Here is a 20,971-nt window from a genome sequence, read left to right as displayed (position 1 = left end):
AATAGAATAGAATAGAATAGAATAGAATAGAATAGAAAATATGGAATAGAATAGAAAATATGGACTAGAATAGAATAGAAAATATGGAGTGGAATGGAATAGAAAATATGGAATGGAATGGAATACAAATGGAATAGAATATAAATAGAATAGAATATATGGAATGGAATAGAATAGAATAGAATATATGGAATGGAATGGAATGGAATGGAATAGAATAGAATAGAATAGAATAGAATAGAATAGAATAGAATAGAATAGAATAGAATAGAATAGAATAGAATAGAATAGAATAGAATAGAATAGAATAGAGCTGGAAAGGACCTTGGAGGTCTTCTAGTCCAGCCCCGTGCTCAAGCAGGAGAAACTATAATATTTCAGATGTGGCTTTCTAGTTTCTTCTTTAAATCCTCCAATAATGGGGCGCCCACAATTTCTAAAGGCAAGCTATAGCAGAAGGAATTTAACACACTGTAAATATTGTTTTAAAAAATAATAAATTTAGAATCAAAACAATGTTATGAGGATAGAGTCTTCTTGCAATGCTACTGAATTACGTAACTGCATTCAACTAATTCTTTCTGTTGCTTTAACGTAGTCTATCTTTGATTCTCTCTGGAATTCCACTGGGGACATATTCTAAGTCGGATATCAATTTTATAAAAATGATTAGTAAGCTCATCTTTTTGCCTTGCAAGTTTGTGCACCCTTTTTAATGACCGCACAATTATGAATTCTTCTTTCCAGGTCCAGTGCAACACGCTTCCGCTGGAGTCAGTGCTATTACACCTCCCAAGACGAATGGGCCCTGGACAACATCTATATAGGGCAGCAGTGCCCAAATATGTGCAACGGGCATGGCTGGTGCGATCATGGCCTTTGCAGGTATCTCATGTTTGTTTGCTGTTAGAGAAAAAGAATAGAATGGAATGACGGAGTTGGAAGGGACCTTGGAGCAGATTCGGGTTAATGTCAGGGGTTCCAAATAGCACCCAAAAGTAAATCAGAGCCCAAGGCAAAGTATTGCTCAGAGTTCCAATTCATTAAGAGATACATGTTGACACATCTGGGAAAAGCTGAATCTGAAAGCTTCCCCATTTTCCCCACCCAGTTGAAAGTTCAAGATCTTGCCTCCCACACCCACAAGTCCATCCCATGGTCCAATCTCCCACTGCCACGCTGGCAGCTTCCACCCATCCAGTTCCAGTTAGGTGCAGAGGTGCAAAGACAAAGGATGACCTTGGCTTCCTAGAAAGAATTTTGTTATGGCTACATAGCATCTAACCCCGTACAAGAGTGTAGGCAGGAAACCCTGTACCATTTCAGACAAACCGTTGTTCAATCTCCACTTCCAGTGTTGGAGCATTCACAACTTCTGGAGAGCAATTGTTCCACTGATTAACTGTTCTTTGCAATTGCAGGTAATCCTCGGCTTACGACCACAATTGAGCCCAAACGTCCTGATGCTAAGCGAGACAGTGGTTAAGTGAGTCCCCCCCCCATTTTGTGATCTTTCTTGGCCACCATTATCAATGAATCACTTCCCTTCAGTAACACGGTTGCCTCTGGCTTCCCTCGTTGACTTTGCTTGTTGGCCATCGGCTCCTTCAGCAGTTGAGTCAGAGGAGGAGGAGGCGTGGGTCAACACCGAGGCAACACGAGAGCTCTGAGGGGGAAGAGGGAATGGAGCTGGCAGAGAGAGAGACAGAGGAGGAGCCTGGGCTGTCCGTCAGCCCTCGGATGGAGAGTCAACAGCCCCCAGGTCTGGCGGTGGTTGATGAGGAAGAGGAGGAACAGCTGGGCCCAGTGCCTGACACGTGGTTGCGCAGAAGGCAGAGGAGAGGAGAACAGTGGAAATCTATGGGCTGGTCCTTGGGACCGAAGAACCACTGCTGCTGGGGAAGCCCCACCCTATCTCTGGGGATAAAAGGCAGGGGGCGGAGATGAATAGATGTGGCAGACAACTAGCCATCTCCTGGCTGGAAGGCCTTGTTAACCTGCGAGAGAAACATTTTACCAGAGCTGCTGGCGCTCCTAATAAAGGAATCTTTGGCGTTCCCGTCAGAGGGCCTGTCATGTTTGGAGAGCTGGGTCAGAACACTGGCTGGGAAGGTTGCATGTGACCTTGGGAGGACACTGCAACCGTCATAAATATGAGCCTGTTGCCAAATGTCTGAAATTTGATCATTTGACCACAGAGGTACTGCTACAGTCACAAGTGTGAGAATCCATCATGGGTCACTTTTTTTTCAATGCCATTGTAAGTTTGTTTAAGGACCATTCAGAGTTACCCCAACAGAAAAAAAGACACTTATGGCCATTTTGCACACTTACAACTTACAAAATAAGAGACACTTAGCAACTGACTCATATTTATGATGGTCATAGTGTCCTGGTGTGTGTGTGTCTGTGTGTGTGTGTGTCTGTGTGTGTTGTGTGATCCCCTTTTGTAACCTCCTGTCGAGCAAAGTCAATGGGGAAGCCAGATTCACTTAACAATCCTGTTGCTAACTGAAGGGCATTGATTCACTTAGCAATGGTGGCAATAAAGGTTGTAAAATGGGGCAAAGCTCACTGAACAACTGTCTCACTTAGCAAGGGAAATTTTGGGCTCAATTGTGATTGCAAGTCAAGGACGACCTGTATGCTGAATGAGATTTAGATGATAGGAGAGCAAACCTTACATCTTGCTCACCTCATACAGTGTGACAAGTGAGTGGTGCGGTGGCCTAGAGGTGGAGCTCTCGCCTCACAATCAGGAGGCTATGAGCTTGATCCTAGGTAGAGGCAGATATTTCTCTCTCCTGGCATGACGAGAATATATCTGCTGAATAGAACTCCGCACTGGGGACAGGAAGGGCATCGGGTCAGTAAATACTCAACTCCATTCAGTCGCCCAAACTCCACCCCGCAAGGGATTATGGGGTCATTAAATGGAATGATATAGTATGACAAGCCATCTATATAACTTTGTTAGATCATACCAGTGGTGGGTTGCAGGCGGTACCCCCCGGTACGCGTATACCGGTGCCTGCCAGAAGCAGCAGCCACCATACCGGAACTGTGCTTTGGAGGGACTGCCCTCATTCCTTACCTGTATTTGAAGGAAACGGACCATCTGTGCATGCAGCCAAAACCCACCACTGGATCATACCTAACAAAGATACATGTAAATACATTATACATGTTCCCATCAAAAGTCACTTGTTGATGCTGTATCAGTCCCCACATGGGGATACAATGTCTTTGTTCGCCTCTACAGATGTGACTCTGGATACCAAGGTACTGAATGCCACCCTGAAAATAATCTGCCTTCAACGATAATGTCTGATTTTGAGAACCCGGACACTTTGGAAAAAGAATGGCAGGAGGTCATTGGTGGAGAGATTGTAAAACCAGAACAAGGCTGTGGAGTGATCTCTTCCGGATCCTCTCTTTATTTCAACAAGGTAGATCCGTCCATTCGTTCAATATAATGCGATTAAGAAAGAAAGGTAGCAGAATGGCATAGATCATAAAACACAAAGAGGACATTCTTCCCTAGTTTTACATTATGGATTTGAATGTTTTAACTTTGAAAAAAAATGGGAATAGAATAGAATAGGAGTAGAGTAGAGTAGAATAGAATAAAGTAGAGTAGAATAGAATAGAATAGAATGTAGAGTAGAGTAGAGTAGAGTAGAATAGAATAGAATAGAATAGAATAGAATAGAATGTAGAATAGAGTAGAGTAGAATAGAATAGTATAGAATAGAATGTAGAGTAGAATAGAATAGAATAGAATAGAATGTAGATTAGAATAGAATAGAATAGAATGTAGAGTAGAATAGAATAGAATAGAATAGAATAGAATAGAATGTAGAGTAGAATAGAATAGAATAGAATAGAATAGAATAGAATAGAATAGAATAGAATAGAATAGAATAGAATAGAATAGAATAGAATAGAATAGAATAGAATAGAATAGAATAGAATGTAGAGTAGAGTAGAGTAGAATAGAGTAGAATAGAATAGAATGTAGAGTAGAGTAGAATAGAATAGAGTAGAATAGAATAGAATGTAGAGTAGAATAGAATAGAATAGAATGTAGAGTAGAGTAGAATAGAATAGAATAGAATAGAATAGAGTAGAGTAGAATGGAATAGAATAGAATAGAATATAGAGTAGAGTAGAATGGAATGGAATAGAATAGAATAGAATAGAATAGAATAGAATAGAATAGAATAGAATAGAATAGAATAGAATAGAATAGAATAGAATAGAATAGAATAGAATAGAATAGAATAGAATAGAATAGAATTCTTTATTGGCCAAGTGTGATTGGACACACAAGGGATTTGTCTTCGGTGCATAAGCTCTCATTGTATGTAAAAGCTATAAGTGCTAAATCATGATCATAGTCACCAGTTGTCCCGACTGAAGGATTACAGGGTCATTAAAAGACAAAGACGAAGTGAAGGGAGTCCTAAAGTAAGCTCAAAGAGGCTGGATAATGGAAGAAGCAAGTGGGACATTTCATCCAGAGCACGAAATTTGGAGGAGAAGGAAGAGATGCTCCATCAGCGGAGAAGAAATCGGCTTCAAGGAGAGAAAGGGGCAGCTGGACCATCCACTTACGAGAACCTGCAGATGGGAAGGTGACAAGGCCAACAGATGGCTGGGTCTTAAACGCAGGCTGAGCACTCCTCGTCGCTCAGATGATGGTGCAGCAGACCCGATGAAGCTTAGAAAGAAAAGAGCACTTCAAACTGCAGCTGACAAAAGCAGATGTTTCAGTGCCCCATTTATTTGTGGGTATGGGGGGCGACAAAAAACAGCAAGCCCTTCAGTTTGCAACGCTGGAGAGAAAACGCTTCCTACCGCTCCTTAATTCGCGCCTCCCACTTGAAAGGGTGAAGCGAGCCGCTCACCAACAACAGGCAAAGTGTTCGCTTTGACGGTTTCCCAAGGTCGCCGTGCACATTCTCCCCCTTTATTCCTCGACATTCGGGCAGGATGAAAGAAAAGAGGGCGTGAGTTTCACTTCCCTTGTTGTGCTCCGCTCCAGGAACCGAAAGCCACGGCTGTCTGTCTCAGCGAGCTCACCACAGATGTCGGAGATGGATTGTGTTGCTCTAATGTTTGATGATGTACACTGTCCAAGGGGAGAGCAATTATTGTTAATCTTCAGCGGCCCCTTGGATGAGTCAAAGGCTCTCCTTTAATTTGCAGGCCCCAGGTGTTAGGCATCTCCTCTTTAAAGCTTCACTCACTGTCACTAACCTTGGCAACAGCCCCACTGAGATATTTTTAATCAAAGACTCTTTTTTTTTTTACAAGCAGCTGTCTTAGGAATATTTTTTTAAAATTATATTTCTTTTTTTAAAAAAAAAACTGTGCAAGAAATGTGTGTTTTAACCCGCACGGTTGCAACCTCCCAATTAAAGAACGCAATTCTGTATTATAATGGCGCCACTTATTTTTATTTTTATTTGTGGTTGTAAGGTTCTTGGCAGGATGCTCTTCTTTAATTCATCTCCTCCCACCCCATTTCCTTTGTGATTTTAATAATTAGAGTCCTTTTTTTTTAAAGAAGAAAATAATAATAAACGCAATGATGTAGTAATTCATCTCGCTGGAAAAGGAGATTTTGTGTTTTAGTCTTTGAGCGGGACAACAATTCTATCTGGAATTGCATTTCGGCTGTTTACATGGGGGAACGAGATAGCTGGTTTATCTTAGGAAATGCAGGCAGCTTGAACCCAGAGCCAGCATGTCATGTCGTGTTCTCTAATATATGGATCATCCTATCAAAGACCAGATTTGTTTCACTGAAAGAGAAGGTGGAAGACAAGACATTATATAGTCTTTCAGGAAGGAATACATCAATTTAGGCTTCACTGTTGCCTTCCATTTGGTTCATATTTTTAGGTACCGTATTTTTCAGAGTATAAGATGCACTGGAGTATAAGACGCACCAAGATTTGGAAGAGGCAATTTAAAAAAAAATTGCACTCTGCAGACCTCCCAAAAACGGCCCGTTTTTCGCAGAAACTGGCCCATTTTTTGCCCAAAAAAGGGCATGCATAGCCTTTAGGAGGCTTATAGAGTGCTCCTGAGTGCTGGGGGAGTGGGGCAAAATCGAGCAAAAAATGGCCCATTTTTTGTTCATTTGTGCCCTCCCCAGCCCCCAGGACCACTCTGGAAGCCTCCTAAAGGCTATGCACGGCCATTTTTGCAAAGGGGCAGGATTTCAGGAGGCCAAAAATGCTGTATTCAATGTATAAGATGCACCCAGATATTCACCCTCTTTTTGGGGGGGTGCGTCTTGTACTCTGAAAAAATACGGTAATTCTGAAGTCAGATTATATTTTAAAAGAATATCCCTATCGTGTTCTACCAATTTACATTTGGCAATAGAAAATGAGCTGGTTTACAATGAAAGAATATGGTGAGTAGGAAACCATAGACTGAAATGATACCGATCATTTTTAAATGCTAATCTATCTGCTTAGTAAAAGGGTATCAAATAGACGTCAGTAGTCTTCTGGTTAATAGTTAAAACTCAAATCAATTAAACTCATGTCACACGTGTTGGCACAGACTTTGTCAATATTTGTCCACACCCATATAACTTTCTAGCGAGGATAATTTAAGGGTCTCCAAGCTTGGCAATATTAAATTTGTGAACTTCAACTCCCAGAATTCTTTAGCCAGCCATATTGTCATGTATTTTGAAATAGCAAAAATAAATAATAAAAATGAACACTTTTTAAAATGTCATTTTCTAAATCAGCTGAGAGAGAAATAGCCCTCTCCTTCACTCCTAGATGGGTCTGTGTAGCCTATTCATAATCTGAATAGGAAAAATATCCATCATTGTATAAAGAGGATAAAAATCATGCTTGCATAACTTTTAAAATAAAGTAGTCAATTCATCTACATTTCATTCATAGTCAATTCATAGTCAATTCATAGTCAATTCATCTACGTTTCCTTAGCTAAACCACCAATTACATTGACATAAACCCAAATCTGTTGGTAGGTAGGTAGGTAGATGGAGAAAGAGAGAGCGATTGAGAGAGAGAATGATAGTTAGAGATTGAGAGAGAGAGAGAGAGAGAGAGAGAGAGAGAGAGAGAGAGAGAGAGGTTAAGAAAGAAAAAGAGGCTGAGAGAAAGAGAGATTGAAAGAGAGAGGTTGAGAGAGAAAGAGGCTGAGACAGAAAGAGGCTGAGACAGAAAGAGAGATAGAGAGAGAGAGAGAAAGAGCGATTGAGAGAAAGAGGCTGAGAGAGAAAAAAGAGGTTGAGAGATTGAGATCGAGAGATTGAGACACACAGAGAGAGAAAGAGAGATTGAGAGGAAGAAAAAGAGAAATTGAGAGAGATTGAGAGAGAGAGAGATTGAAGAGAGACGGGGAGAGAGGTTGAGAGAGAAAGATTGAAAGAGGGAGGTTGAGAGAGAGAAAGAGAAGTTGAAAGATTGAAACAGAAATTGAGACAGAGAGATGGAGAGGGGAAGGGAGAGGGAAAGAGAGGGAGGGAGGGAGAACCTCTCATACACATGGACACACTTGCAACTTGAGTCTCCCTGTGAATTTTACTACTTTGGATCGCCCACTGTGTGAGGTTGGATAATATCATCAACAACAACAACATCATCATCAATATAATCTAATGCTTTTTCTCTTGTTCCTTGTATGCTCCAGGCTGGGAAGAGACAATTGGTGAGCTTGGACCTGGACACTACCTGGGTAGACTTTGTCCAGTTTTACATTCAGATCGGCGGAGAGAGCCCTTCCTGCAACAAGCCAGACAGCAGAGAAGAAGGAGTCCTCCTGCAATACAGCAACAACGGAGGCATCAACTGGCACGCCCTGGCAGAAATGTACTTCTCTGACTTCAGCAAATCCAGGTATTGATTCATACCATGGTGGAAGAGCTTTGATGCCTACCTACGACAGCATGATTAGCCCTGACATTCATATCTGAGGAGCTGCCCCACGCAGGTGGGATTGGCCCATCCCACTCGTTCCAGATTTGGATCCCATTGGCTAAATATTTTGGTTGGGAGGGCCAGGAGAAGAGCCGTTTCTGCCGTGTCCCGTCCCCCCTTTCTGGAATATTCTCCTGTTGGAGGGGAGGTCTTCCCCCACATCCTGGCCTTCCAGAAGAACCTGAAAAGCTGACTCTGCCAGCCCAGTTTGGGGCACCAATAGGGGTGCTGTATGCTGAGGGTGGCTGTTGGCATAGAGCAGGGCTCTGAAAGTTGGCAGCTTTAAGACTTGTGGACTTCAACTCCCAGAATTCCGCAGCCATAGGTTTGCCATCACGGACCTATAGTCTTAAAGGAAATGGAAAACATTGGTTTGTAGCAGTTGCAATTTTTATTATCTGTGTTTTAAGTTGTGTTGGTTCAAACAGAATCCCCCCCCCCTTTTTTTGTTTGCATTCGCGTACTTATCGGCATTTTACACGCTTGCTTTTTAACACGGGAGGAATGTCTCCATTCCTAGGTTTGTCTATCTGGAGCTCCCGCCTGCTGCAAAGACCCCCTGCACTCGATTCCGTTGGTGGCAGCCGGTGTTTTCGGGAGAAGGCTACGACCAGTGGGCTATTGATGACATCATCATTCTGTCCGAAAAGCTGAAACAGGTCATCCCTGTGGCTAACCCCACCTTGCCTCAGGTAATGAACATTGGGCGCTATCTAATAAAATGGAATTCAATGGTGAAAAGAGTAAGGCTCTACATTTAGGCAACCAAAACGAAATGCACAGGTACAGTATAGGTGGTACCTTGCTCAGTAGTAGCAACTTTGAGAGGGATCTTGGAGTTCTAGTGGACAACCATTTAAATATGAGCCAGACGTGTGCAGCAGCTGCCAATAAAGCCAACACAGTTCTAGGCTTCATAAACAGAGGGATAGAATCAAGATCATATGAAGTGTTAATACCACTTTGTAAGGCCTTGGTAAGGCCACACTTGGAATACTGCATTCAGTTTTGGTTGCCATGATGTAAAAAAGATGTGGAGACTCTAGAAAGAGTGCAGAGAAGAGCAACAAAGAGGATTAAGGGACTGGAGGCTAAACATGAAGAACGGTTGCAGGAACTGGGTATGTTTAGCTTAAGAGAAAGAAGGACTAGGGGAGACAGGATAGCAGTCTTCCAATATCTCAGGGGTTGCCACAAAGAAGAGGGAGTCAAGCTATTCTCCAAGGCACCTGAAGGTAGAACAAGAAGCAATGGGTGGAAACTAATCAAGGAGAGAAGCAACTTAGAACTGAGGAGGAATTTCCTGACAGTGAGAACAATGAATCAGTGGAACAGAAGTTGCCTCCAGAAGTTGTGAATGCCCCAACACTGGAAGTCTTTAAGAAGATGTTGGATAGCCATCTGTCTGAAATGGTATAGGGTTTCCTGCCTAGGCAGGGGGTTGGACTAGAAGACCTCCAAGGTCCCTTCCAACTCTGCCATTGTATTGTATTGTATTGTAATAAGACGGACGACGTTTAACGCTTGCGAAAATGTTAGCATACTTTGGCGGATGGGCTCCAGAAGAAGAGCCTCTTCTGCCGTAGCTCCCATCCTCTGGAAAATCGTGCCGCTTAGGTCAGATCCACTCATACTCTTTTGATCTTCTGAAAGGACTTGAAGACATGGCTGTGCCACCTACGCTGGTGCCCAGATTCATCCCATTCGGACTGGTTCAGACGAACCAGTTGTTAACATTCTGCTCAGTTCAGCAAACCGGCTAATTCCACCACTGGCTGGCCCTGCCCTCCCAGCTGTTTATTCAGGTTGTTTTCAGCCATTTTTTGAGCTCCTTTTGGCCGTTTCTTTTGGCCGTTTTGGATGTTCAATAACAGTAAATACCTACAGAGGCAAATTGTACCTTGTTGAGGCCTTTGAGGCAAGCGGCTGGGTGTGATGAGTGACGTTGAGTTGGCCAAGCCCACCCAGTCACATGACCACCTGGCCACACCTACCCAGCTAGTCATTAGGGCAAAGATAATAAAAGTAAAGGTTCCCCTCGCACATATGTGCTAGTCATTTTTGACTCTAGGGGGCGGTGCTCATCTCCATTTCAAAGCCGAAGAGCCAGCGCTGTCCGAAGATGTCTCCGTGGTCATGTGGCCTGCATGACTAAACACCAAAGGTGCAATGAACGCTGTTACCTTCCCACCAAAGGTGGTGCCTATTTTTCTACTTGCATTTTTTATCTGCTTTCGAACTGCTAGGTTGGCAGAAGCTGGGACAAGTAATACAATACAATATAATAGTAGAGTTGGAAGGGACCTTGGAGGTCTTCTAATCCAACCCCCTGCCTAGGCAGGAAACCCTATACCGTTTCAGACAGATGGCTATCCAACATCTTCTTAAAGACTTCCAGTGTTGGGGCATTCACAACTTCTGGAGGCAACTTCTATTCCACTGATTAATTGTTCTAACTAAGTAACGGGAGTTCACTCTATTACAGGGATTTGAACCACCGAACTGCCAACCTTTCTGGTTGAAAAGCTCAGCATCTTAGCCACTGAGCCACTGCAATGCTCTAAAATGATGTAAATGACCAGCTGTCTGCAAGGAATATAAATCCTTTCCATTCCCCAACATCCAGTCAGAGCTGAAGAAAGCTTCTTGGATGAGAAGGGAAACATCTTTAAAGAAAAACAAAGGAAGTCCAGTTGCCACCGCATCCCTTCTAGGGCAGAGAACCAGTTGTTGGTTTATTTGAATCCCACCACTGCTGGTGCTCCATTGGAGATGTGTCATGTTGGAGGTGGCTGATGGATTCGAGAAACACCCCATCTCTTTCCCTTTTCGCATTTTGCTCCTTCCCTCTCCATCCTGCTTCGTTTTTTATTATATCTGCATTTTTAAAAAATTAATCTCTTCGTTTATTTTGCTTTCCTTCATTTTATTCAATGTCTAGGAGCTGCCTTTAGCCACCTTTGACGAGATGAGCAGCATACAAGCGTGATAGATAAATAAATGCATAAATAAATAAATAATTTCTTTTCCTTTTCTTTTAATATCAACTAGAATTTTTATGAGAAACCAGCCTTCGATTATCCCATGAACCAGCTCAGCATGTGGCTAATGTTAGCTAACGAAGGGATGCCCAAAAACGAAACATTTTGTTCGGCTACACCATCAGCCATGATATTTGGCAAGTCAGACGGTGATCGGTTTGCGGTGACACGGGATTTAGTGCTGAAACCAGGTTACGTCCTTCAATTCAAGGTATTTCCTCTCTCTTTTTTTTAAAAAAAAACTTTTAAAATGAAAAGGCGAGTTTATTTTCTTAAGATGTCCCTATAAAAAGTCTGCCTATTGACGGTAAAATTGCAAATGGTCCATTCTGAAAACAATCCAAATTTGAAAGTTTGTTTTTAGTTTAAATTTCTCTCTCTGATCTTCGTACTGAGCGCTTTTCTGACTTCTTGGGGGGGGGATCAAACCTTGTTCTACAAAACAAGTACGGTGTAAACGCTGAAGAAAAATTTAGGAGCAATTAATAGCTTGTTTCCCCGAAAATAAGACCTCCTCAGATAATAAGCCCAATCGGGCTTCTGTGTAGGTCTCAAAAATCCATCACAGCAGGTTGTGTCCAAAATATCTGTCTGTCTTACGCAGAGTTTATTTGGCTTTTATACAGTTTTAACAAGCCAAGCAACAGCATCTTATAGGTGCATTCTCCTTGTCAATATCTAAGACCATCCCAGCCAGAGTAGAATCTTCACATATCTAAATGGTTCCTGGTACTACCTGGTTCTCATAAACAGTTGAGGTCATCGGTCACTGAGATCATGGCAGTTTGCTGCGCATGCCTGTACGTAACCTTTCCTCTATCCCTACACTTTTGAGCACATGCACTAAAATAAGCCCTCCCCCAAAATATTGCAACACAGCAGCAGCCATGAGGTGACCACGCTCGCCGGCTCCTGCTCCTCAGAAATAGTAAGACCTCTCCGAAAATTATTTCCTCCATTTCTCCATTCCATCACAGCGCACAGGATCCATTTTGATAGCGGGGTGTATGTGTAATTTAATAACCAGTTCACCCAGGTCAGGTTGGCTGCTGTGTGGGGCTCACCCTGCATGTGTGATGGAACTGAAGGACAGGGATGGGCCGCGCCTCTCACAACAGCCAACCTGACCCTGGGCGAACCGGTTGTTAAATTATTTGGATCCCACCACTGAACTGTCTTTTCCCCTTTCTATTTTCCCCAGGATAATGTTAGATTCAAACAAAAGTTAGTCACTTGGGTGAGCTGCCATGTCTTATTTTGCCATTAACCTTTCATTGGGTTCATAAATAAATTCCTCTGGAAACTCTTAGGATCGATTGCGCTCAAAATTTAACGAGCTGCCGACAAATACATGAACCACACATAACCGCAGGCACAAAAGAACGTACAAAGGGAATTTTTTTAAAAAAAAAACATCGTATGTTTACAAGCACGTTTTCAAATATAATTCCCACTCTTCTATAAATAGGGGGAGCTGGCAACCACATGGGGGCTTGTAAACTAATCTCACTCTGTTTTGACGTTGCATTGACAAAATGATATACAAACTGAGAAACGTTCTGTTGCATGTAATGTTTGTTGCAGTTTTTTTTCCTAACGCAGTCCGTAAAATGCAGTCACGTGTGCCCTGCCTTAAGTTCTTTTTACAAAAGGGGGCAGCGCTGCAATCTTCGAAATGATGCTAAGATTGAAGTTCGAATAAAGGTCAGTTCAGTTTTCCTGATACTGTGCCAAGTACAGGTAGACTTTGCGTTGTAACCAGTAGTGGGTTTCGACTCCCATTGCAACTGGTACGCTGCAACGAGAGCCGGGCGTGCACCATGGACACGCCCGCTGCGCACGCATGCGCACCCACCGCCTGAGATGCTCCAGCTGCTCGGCGGAGCGTCGCACGGGCACCATACGCTGCGCTTACGTGCACAGATGGCCCGTTTTCTTTAAATGCAGGTAAGGTATTAGATTCTTAATTAGGATTAAGTTGCATCACGCGATTCGTAAAGAACTACTATTTATTTGAGACACAAATAAGTAACAGCATAACAAGAACGGTGAACTCCGGTTTGACAGCTATTTATACAGCCGCTGTCAAACCGGCAACCAATCAGATGAAGGTTAGCTCCCTCTGGTGACGCCTACTGGTATTGACCAATCCAGACATTTGGTGGGTGTTGATTGACACCTTATGTCTGCTGACTTTGGACACAACACCGGAACGGTGCCCTCCAAAGCACCGTTCTGGTACGGTGGCTGCTGATTTCGGCAGGCACTGGTATGAGTGTACTGGGCAGTGGTGGGCTTCAAAAATTTTTAGAACCTCTTCTGTAGGTGTGGCCTGCTTTGTGGGAGTGGTTTGCCAGCCATGTGACTGGGTGGGAGTGGCTTGGCAGTCATGTGACTGGGTGGGAGTGGCCAACTTGTAAAATGTGGTGAAACTCAATGTTTCATGTTTAAACACACATGCGTTTTAAAGAGAAAAAAAAAGATCTTGGTATATGTGATTTAAAATAAATAAATAAATGCAAGCAATGATGAAAAAGGAACGGAATCCAAAATTAAAAACAGATTTATGTGCCTCTGTATCTATCGGGGTTAAGCACAACGCAAGCCGTCCCCTTAACACTTCTGTTACAAGGTACCAGAGGAGAAGCAGGAAAGATTCACCCAGAAGGTTAATAAGAGTTGAAATTCTAAAAAGGGGCAAGAGATGATGGCTAGATATAGAATATTTTTTAACGTGGTGGTTATTTTGTGAAGTGTTAGAAAAAAGAAGTAGAAAATAGAAATTGGGAAAATAGTACTACGTATATTGAAATATAATAGAACATATCGTAATTACTATATATACCCCAATGTTAGAAGTTGAAAAATTAAAATTAGGTATACGATACTTAAATGGTAACATTACTATCAGAATCGTATGCAAAGTATATTGACCCAGATAAATACACTGCTCACCAAGTACTTAAAGATGTTGAAGGGGGGAAAAAAATCATAAATACAATTATTTTAAAAAAGAAATTCTGTTTTCCTCTTACGCCTTCCATATGTTTTAAACTTCGCAGCTGAACATTGGATGCACCGATCAGTTCAGCAGCTCTGCCCCAGTCCTTCTTCAGTATTCCCACGATGCCGGCTTGTCTTGGTCTCTGGTGAAGGAGGGCTGCTTCCCAGCATCTCCCGGGGTGAAAGGATGCGAAGGAAGCACCAGGGAATTGACGGAGCCAACCATGTATTCCGCGGGAGACTTTGAAGAGTGGACGAGGATCACCATTGTCGTGCCGAGATCTCTGGCCGCTAGGTAATTGAGACATTTATTGATTTAAACCCAGTTAAGTCACCATCCATCCCACAACAAGTTAATCCTCAACTTACAACACTGAGTTTAGTGACCGTTACAACAACACTGAAAATGTGGCTTATGACCAGCGGTGGGTTTCACATTTTGTTACCACCGGTTCTCAGGCGTATGTGCCCCTTCCGCACATGCGCCCAGCCTCATATGCATCTTGGCATATGTTAGGAGAACATTCCTAACAGGGAGGACTATTAACCAATGGAACAATTTACGTCCAGAAGGCATTGGGTGCTCCATCCATGGATGTTTTTAAGAGGAATACCATGTCTGAAATGGTATAGGGTCTTCTGCTTGAGCAGGGGGTTGAACTAGAAGACCTCCAAGATCCCCTTCCAGCTCTGTTATTCTTCTCTGATCTGTTTTGTTCGAAATCATAACCGTGTCTCCTCCTCTTCCAAGATATTAGTAAAGGTAAGGTAAAGGTTCCCCTTGCACATATGTTGTAGTCGTTCCCGACTCTAGGGGACGTTTCAAAGCCGAAGAGCCAGCGCTGTCCGAAGATGTCTCCATGGTCATGTGGCCGGCATGAATAAACACCGAAGGTGCACAGAACCCTGTTCCTTTCCCACCAAAGGTGGTCCCTATTTTTCTACTTGCATTTTTTACATGCTTTCGAACTGCTAGATTGGCAGAAGTTGGGACAATTAACGGGAGCTCACTCCATTATATGGTGTTAGGGATTCGAACGTCAAACTGCCGACCTTTCTGATTGACAACCTCAGCATCTTAGCCACTGAGCCACCGCGTCCCCATGATATTGGTACAATAGCTAAAAATTTAACAAACAGTTCTACCTGCGATGTTTTTATTTTTTTAAAAAAAAAATTCTACTTCTTCTCTGTTTTTTTAATAGCCCGGCCAAGTATATTTTATCTTCTTGTCTAAGTGTTTTTAGACAGTCTCCTTCTGTTACTCCATTAACAAACAATTACAGCACGAGGCATGCTGTATAGTTTAGAGAACTAACAGTCTTCTTGGTGGGACTAAATCACATAAACAGTGAGCATTCTACTCAAACGTATTTCCCTTCAATTAACCAACAGACACAGTTGCCAAATCACAACACACATTAATGAGATTGTTTGGTCCAATGGAAACAGTGCCCCATCTACAGAGGCAGCCTGTTTCGCATTATGTCTGTCATATAACTGGGACGAGGCATCAGACTCGAAAGAACATTTTTCAGCTCCCCAAGAATGCTAATCAAGCCAATCAGCATAATTGCATTTTATCGATTGCAATTCCAGATGGGATATTATTCCGCGCCTCCCCTTGTATCCATGCTACAACAGTTGGATATAACTTGTGACAGATTTGCAACCGGATCTAAAAATATTCCCTTTGGAATCTGTTCCATTAATGGTAACGGAGTCTATTCAAAGTTGTAGTGCGTTATGGGAACATTTCTTCGTTATACATAAATTCTGCCTCCAACCTGTTCGGAGCAATATTTAGATTTTTCATATGGCATTTGCCATCGATAGACGAGTGAAATCCATCTGTCGAATTTGGTGGATTATCGTGTGCTCGATTATACCAAGTTTTGTTTTGACTCCTTCCATTGTAGGATGCCAATGTCTAAATTCAGAATATCCCATTTGAGGGGTGGGGGTGGGGGTTAAAGAGCAGACAAGGAGATGGCATTGCGTTCCTACCATTGAGGCTGTTACTTGAATGTGGTAGAGTATGGCAGGGCAAGGCAGGGAATGGGAGGGGAGGAGATGAGATGGGAGGGGAGGGTTGAGGAGAGGAGATATGGGATGGGAAAGGATGAGGGATGAGATGGGATGAGGGATGGGATGGGATGGGAGGAGATGAGATGGGAGCGGAGAAGGAAGGAAGGAAGGAAGGAAGGAAGGAAGGAAGGAAGGAAGGAAGGAAAGAAGGAAGGAAGGAAGGAAGGAAGGAGGAAGAAGAAGGAAGGAAGGAAGGAAAGGAAGGAGGAGGAAAGAAAAGGGGAAGAAAGGAAGGAAAGAGAAGGAAGGAAGAGGAAAGAAAAGGAGAAGAAAGGAGAAGGAAGGAAGAAAAGAAGAAGGAAGGAAGGAGGAAAGAAAAAGAGAAGGAAGGAGAAGGAAGGAGGAGGAAAGAAAAGGAGAAGGAAGGAGGGAAGGCAGGAAGGAGGGAAGGAGGAGGAAAGAAAAAAGAAGGAAGGAAGGAGAAGGAAGGAGGAGGAAAGAAAGAAAGGAAAAGAAAGAAAGAAAGAAAGAAAGAAAGAAAGAAAGAAAGAAAGAAAGAAAGAAAGAAAATGTAGATGATCAGCCACCCAGAGTCCCTCTAGTAATCAAATGGGCATCATATAGATAAGCAAATAAGTAAAATTATGCGCATGCTATTGTCCCACGGAACAGGCTATAAGGTTGTCTTGGAGATACCTAAGCCCACAAAATAACTTGAATATGTCTTTGGAGAGTAAACATTTGCAAACCAGCACCCATTTTAAGAGAAAGCAGCCACAGTTTTGGTATTTCTCTCCCCCCTCGTGCAGGAAGACCAGATTCCGCTGGATCCAAGAGAGCCGCTCGCAAAAGAGTCTCCCTCCCTTTGGCTTGGATGGAGTGTATATTTCAGAGCCGTGTCCCAACTACTGCAACGGTCAGGGAGACTGCATTTCCGGCGTCTGTTTTTGTGACATGACCTATACAGGTAAGCTCTAACGCGTAGAGTCACCGTGAATTTCAGCATGAAGCAAACTCCTGGTCCCGACAAAAACCCCTTGTATTAATTGACTGTGAATTCTGCTCATTCACATCCAGCAAGGTCTTTTGAGGGAGGATTTACAGCCACAGATCTTCTCTGGCTTGGAGAGCTGCCAGGCTGATATCTGCAAGACTTGGCAAGGAGTCTCGGAGAGTCATGAACCAATGAAGCGAACTGATTGTCTCCTGCAAACTCCACTCCCCTTTCGCTCCTCTTTTATTTCCTCTGGGAGGGGCCATTCATCATCCACCTGTGGACTTACTCCCAAGTCGACCCCTGTTCTTTAGCTGTTCCCTTCGTCTGGCAACTCTGCGCATGCGCACACTGGGAACAGGCTCCAGCTGTTCTTCTAACTCACTGATGTCTGACTCTGAAGGGCAGCTGATAACTGTCAGATGGCTCTGGCCCCCTCTCTGCCTCCGACGCAGAGCCATCATCAGAGCCTTCCCCAGACTCCAGGACTGGCCCAGGTTCCTCCCCAACCTCCTCACTGTCTGAATTTGCTGACATCTCCGCTGGCCACTAATGGGCCACAAAAGAAACAGTTCATTCAAATGGGTTCATTCAAGTCCAAAAAGCACCAGGGAATTTCTAGAAGCCTGGCACTCTGACAAATTAGCCAACAGTAGACACATAGGCATGAACAATCTCTACAGACTATGCAAAAGAAACGAGCCATTTGCATGTTCAATGTTAGATTTGTTTGATGTTTGGGTTACTTTTCTTTTACACTTTTAAAGAAAAAATAGTTACTGTTGAATATGTTTTTCTGATTCCTTTGTTCTAATGTTTATTCTTGTTGATAAAATATTAGATAGATAGATAGATGATAGATAGATAGATAGATAGATAGATAGATAGATAGATAGATAGATAGATAGATAGATAGATAGATAGATAGACAGACAGACAGACAGACAGACAGACAGACAGACAGGCCCAGCTAGATAGATAGATAGATAGAAAGATAGATAGATAGATAGATAGATAGATAGATAGATAGATAGATAGATAGATAGATAGATGATAGATGATAGATAGATAGATGATGATGATGATGATGATAGATAGATAGATAGATAGATAGATAGATAGATAGATGGATGGATGATAGGTAGATAGATAGATAGATAGATAGATAGATAGATAGATAGATAGATAGATAGATGATAGATAGATAGATAGATAGATAGATAGATAGATAGATAGATGATAGATAGATAGATAGATAGATAGATAGACAGACCCAGATAGATAGATAGATAGATAGATAGATAGATAGATAGATAGATAGATAGATAGATGATAGATAGATAGATAGATAGATAGATAGATAGATAGATAGATAGATAGATAGATAGATAGATAGATAGATGATAGATGATAGATGATAGATGATTGATAGATGGATGGATGGATGGATGATAGGTAGGTAGGTAGGTAGGTAGGCAGACAGACAGACAGACAGACAGACAGACAGACAGATGATAGATAGATAGATAGATAGATAGATAGATAGATAGATAGATAGATAGATAGATAGATAGATAGATGATAAATATAGAAATAGATGATATAGATATAGATATCGATATAGATTCCATCCTGGCTGGGTAATTCTGGGAGTTGAAGTCCACACGAGAGACTCTCTCCTAAAAAGTTAGCCTCCCAGACCCCAAACTTCAAAATAATTAAAACCAGTTTTAAAAGGCCTTATAATTATTTTCTCTGAGAATCGTATCACTGCCAGTAAATGCTCTTTGCCACACCTTCTCTTACAAAGAAAAGTTGGAATTGGAGAAATATATATATATGCGATTGGAGAATTGAGAGATTCACAGAAAGGGGGATATTAAATGGGAATGACAGAATGTGATGATCTTTAGCTTTCTCAAGACATAATAATATATATATTAATCTATATATATAAAAGCCAAATACCACTCACTCATCATGAAATCTCCAGAACCATAAAGCCTACAAACTTGAAATTCAGCATGTATGTCTCTCTTGGCTTCTAGGTGCTTGCTAAAAATGGATTTTTCGAAATGACCATCAGATCATCAGTATTTTTGACACAGTATTATATTACCACACGTTGATGCTAAGGAGTTAGATGTTCTACTCCCCCTCCCCACCTGAAAAGAACTCTGTTCCAACTGCCAGTTGCCTTTAAGTGTTAATTTATCAAGACTGATGACATAGCTTCATAGTGAAGCACGGGTATCCAGCTAGTATAGTATATCACTAATATAATATATTGTATGTATAATGTTTGTTTGCCAGTTCTTGGCCTTTGCATTGAAGACTTTTTCCCAAAATCTATCCCCCATATATCTATTTTTTTATTTCCTTTTCTGAAGCTTCACATGGGACCTGTGTGTCTAATGTACCTAATCCCAGCGAGATGTTTGACAGATTTGAGAGGAAGTTGAGTCCTCTTTGGTACAAGATAACCGGAGCTCAAGTTGGAAATGGCTGCGGAATATTGAACGATGGGAAATCCCTTTACTTTGGTGGGTCGGGCAAGCGGGAAGCACGGACCGTCGCTCTGGATACCACAGGCATCAGGTTAACTCTATATTTTGTTTTTAAAAACTTCATTTTGCCACAGGCTTTACAGGACCATGAAAAATACAGTTTTTTGTTTTCCTAGAGGGACAATGTTTCAAATCATGGCGCTCCAACCTCGGCCATTTTAAGACTTGTGGACTTCAACTCCCAGAATTCCTCAGCCAGCAATGCAGAATGACAGGCAATGCTGGCTGAGGAATTCTGGGAGTTGAAGTCCACAAATTTTAAAGTGGCCAACATTGGAGACCTCTCTTTTATATGAAATAGTTTCTCATTTTCAAGGATTTCAAAGATTCACACGCATCATCTACATACAGATAACGTAACTGTTATAAGAGGTTAGGGTGATATTATTATTCTTTTTACTATTTATGTTGTTGTCTTTGCCATGTGATTACAACAGTGAGCCTAAAACCAATTGCATTGTATTTATTTTGTACAATGACAATAAAGGCTATACTATATGATGCAAGTAGTCCTCGACTAACAACCACAATTGAGCCCACAATTTCTGGTAAATTGCTAAGCAAGTGAGTTGCTAAGTGAGTTTTGCCCTGTTTTTACAATCTTTCTTGCCACAGTTGTTAAGTGAATCCTGCAGGTGTTGTTAATCACACAGTTGTTAAGTGAATCTGGCTTCCCAGTTGAGTTTGCTTGCCAGAAGGTTGCAAAAGGAGACCCCGGGACACTCAGTTGCCAAGAATTCGAATTTTGATAACATGACTATGCAACGGTCATAAGTGTGGGAAATGATCATAAATCACTTTTTTTCAGTGCCGTTGTAACTTTTGGTGGTCACTAAATAAACTGTTGTAATTCAAGGACTACCCATATTACATTTCTGGTTCTACAGAGTGAACTTACTTAAGAATTACAGTACAGTTCTACTTAGTGCTTTACAGTCAATGCCGAAGAGGTTCGACAGTATATAAAATTAAATGCTAAATAGGGCTTGAATGCTGGGAAATTTGATGGAACAATTCCCAAGCTTTAAAGATATGGTTATTTTTCTTCCAAACTAACTTCTTAAACTTTCTTTTTTTAAAACCAAAACAGACTAGTTCAGTTCTATGTACAAATTGGAAGCAAAACAGCTGCTACCGACTGCAACAGACCCCGAGCCAGGAACGAAGGTAAATTCATTTTTATTTTGTTAGCTATATAATTTAGTTAAAAATATTGCGTGGACGCCATATGTTCTTTTTATAAAGATCATACAGCTATCTTAAACGTAGTAGGAGGTATTAAAGGTAATATCTGTCAAAATATTCATCAATACTGTCTGGCTAGAAATATGTAATCCAAGTTGGTTCTTCTGAGCCCAAAAT

At 41.9% G+C, this 20,971-nt stretch overlaps 1 protein-coding gene across 4 annotated transcripts in view; it reads left to right on the top strand.

Moving 5' to 3' along the window:
* RELN (reelin) overlaps positions 1-20,971 on the top strand; it is a 351,649-nt gene that overhangs the window by 239,568 nt on the left and 91,110 nt on the right. For all 4 annotated transcript variants that reach the window (XM_081957930.1, XM_081957928.1, XM_081957927.1 and 1 more), the window contains 9 exons: positions 748-885; positions 3,263-3,449; positions 7,690-7,895; positions 8,497-8,668; positions 11,028-11,228; positions 14,080-14,315; positions 16,858-17,015; positions 19,433-19,640; positions 20,700-20,776. In XM_081957930.1, the coding sequence (XP_081814056.1) occupies positions 748-885; positions 3,263-3,449; positions 7,690-7,895; positions 8,497-8,668; positions 11,028-11,228; positions 14,080-14,315; positions 16,858-17,015; positions 19,433-19,640; positions 20,700-20,776 (1,583 nt within the window). The remainder of the gene's footprint in view (positions 1-747; positions 886-3,262; positions 3,450-7,689; positions 7,896-8,496; positions 8,669-11,027; positions 11,229-14,079; positions 14,316-16,857; positions 17,016-19,432; positions 19,641-20,699; positions 20,777-20,971) is intronic.

The sequence above is a fragment of the Natrix helvetica genome (genome assembly GCF_964273705.1).
Source record: "Natrix helvetica genome assembly, chromosome: 6".
Classification (NCBI taxonomy): domain Eukaryota; kingdom Metazoa; phylum Chordata; class Lepidosauria; order Squamata; family Natricidae; genus Natrix; species Natrix helvetica.
This window is presented reverse-complemented; position numbering and strand designations above follow the sequence as displayed.